Genomic DNA, 1245 nt, shown 5'->3' on the forward strand with positions numbered 1-1245 from the left:
CCCCGCCCGGGCCCCCCGCCAGCTGCTCGATGGGCTCCCCCAGGTGCTGCCCGACGCAGCCTAGCACCCGGTTGGGCAGGACGTTCACCGCCCTGGGGACGTGGGTGGCCCCAGTCAAGACCCTCGCAGGGAGGCAGAGCCCTGCCCCACCACCCTGCCCGCCCTCCCTCCCTCCATCCCTTCCCTCGCTCCTAGCCAAGGCGGATCATGTCCCACACCCTCCCCGTCCCGTCCTGTCCCGTGCCCCTGACCTGATGACTCCATCCAGGGACCCCACGCAAACGATGCTGTCTGTGATGGGGACCATGCAGTCAACAGACTCAGCCCTCAGAGCAAAGCGGTCGCTGGCGGCCCCAAAGCCGTCCCAGTTGAAGAGGTAGATGGTGCCTTCGCTGGAGCCGCATGCCACTTTCTTCCCCCTCTGGGCAAGACAGAGGGCAGTAAGTCAGATGCAGAACAAGAAACATGGAGAGGGATCCAGGATCCTGCTCCGAGGCAGGGCCAACCTTCAGCAGCACGACAGACGTCAGGTCCCCGTTCTGCGGCTCTGAGACCAGGTCAAAGCGTCGCCTCTTCACGTTGAAGACGCCCAAGGTGCCATCACCGCTGCAGAAGATGGAAGGGGCATGCAGTGAGCATGGGACACAGCACAGGGTGCTTCCCCAAGCTCCCTGTGTGGGCACGGGGGACCCTGACCCTGGCGTCATGGAGCCCCCGCTACCTGGCGGTCAGCAGGATCTTCCCGTTACCGTCCACGGCCATCGCGCTGATGTACTCCTCCTGCTGACGGGCCTCCAAGATGGCGTCCCCCTTGCGCAGGTCCCATACCTTCAGTCCCCCATCGTCGTCGCCCGTGGCAAAGACGTGGTTATCGATGGGCAGCACGCAGTTGAGAGCCGAGCTGCAGAGACCCCCGCCCCATGCCGGCATGGTCACAGCTTACATCGGGGACAATGCTCCGGCTGCATAACTGCTTGGGACGAGCCGCTTGTGCAAACCTACCCGTGGGCCTTGGGGAATCGTGTTTCCAGCCGTCCCTCCTCCACCGTCAAGATGTGGATGGACTTGTCCTTGGACACGGTGAAGAGCTCTGGAGAGCCGCCTCAGCACCCCCAGCCCCAACATCCCCCAGTGCCACCCCAAGGCCCCCCGCACTCACTCTGCCCATCCTGGGAGAAGGCCACGTCCCGACACGACTTGAGGTGATGTCCCGACGACCAGACCTGCCGGTTTTCCCCCTCGCTG

General features: G+C 64.5%; 1 protein-coding gene across 1 annotated transcript in view; it reads right to left on the bottom strand.

Annotated features, from left to right (window-relative positions):
- Window positions 1-1245, bottom strand: part of WDR55 (WD repeat domain 55) — a 7410-nt gene that overhangs the window by 5099 nt on the left and 1066 nt on the right. Inside the window, exons 2-7 of the mRNA XM_009890685.1 lie at window positions 1160-1242; window positions 1003-1090; window positions 722-901; window positions 507-606; window positions 252-421; window positions 7-92 (exon numbers count right to left, since the gene is read on the bottom strand). Coding sequence (XP_009888987.1) covers window positions 7-92; window positions 252-421; window positions 507-606; window positions 722-901; window positions 1003-1090; window positions 1160-1242 — 707 coding nt within the window. The remainder of the gene's footprint in view (window positions 1-6; window positions 93-251; window positions 422-506; window positions 607-721; window positions 902-1002; window positions 1091-1159; window positions 1243-1245) is intronic.

The sequence above is a fragment of the Charadrius vociferus genome, unplaced genomic scaffold, assembly GCF_000708025.1.
Source record: "Charadrius vociferus isolate BGI_N301 unplaced genomic scaffold, ASM70802v2 scaffold828, whole genome shotgun sequence".
In the NCBI taxonomy this organism is placed as follows: Eukaryota; Metazoa; Chordata; class Aves; order Charadriiformes; family Charadriidae; genus Charadrius; species Charadrius vociferus.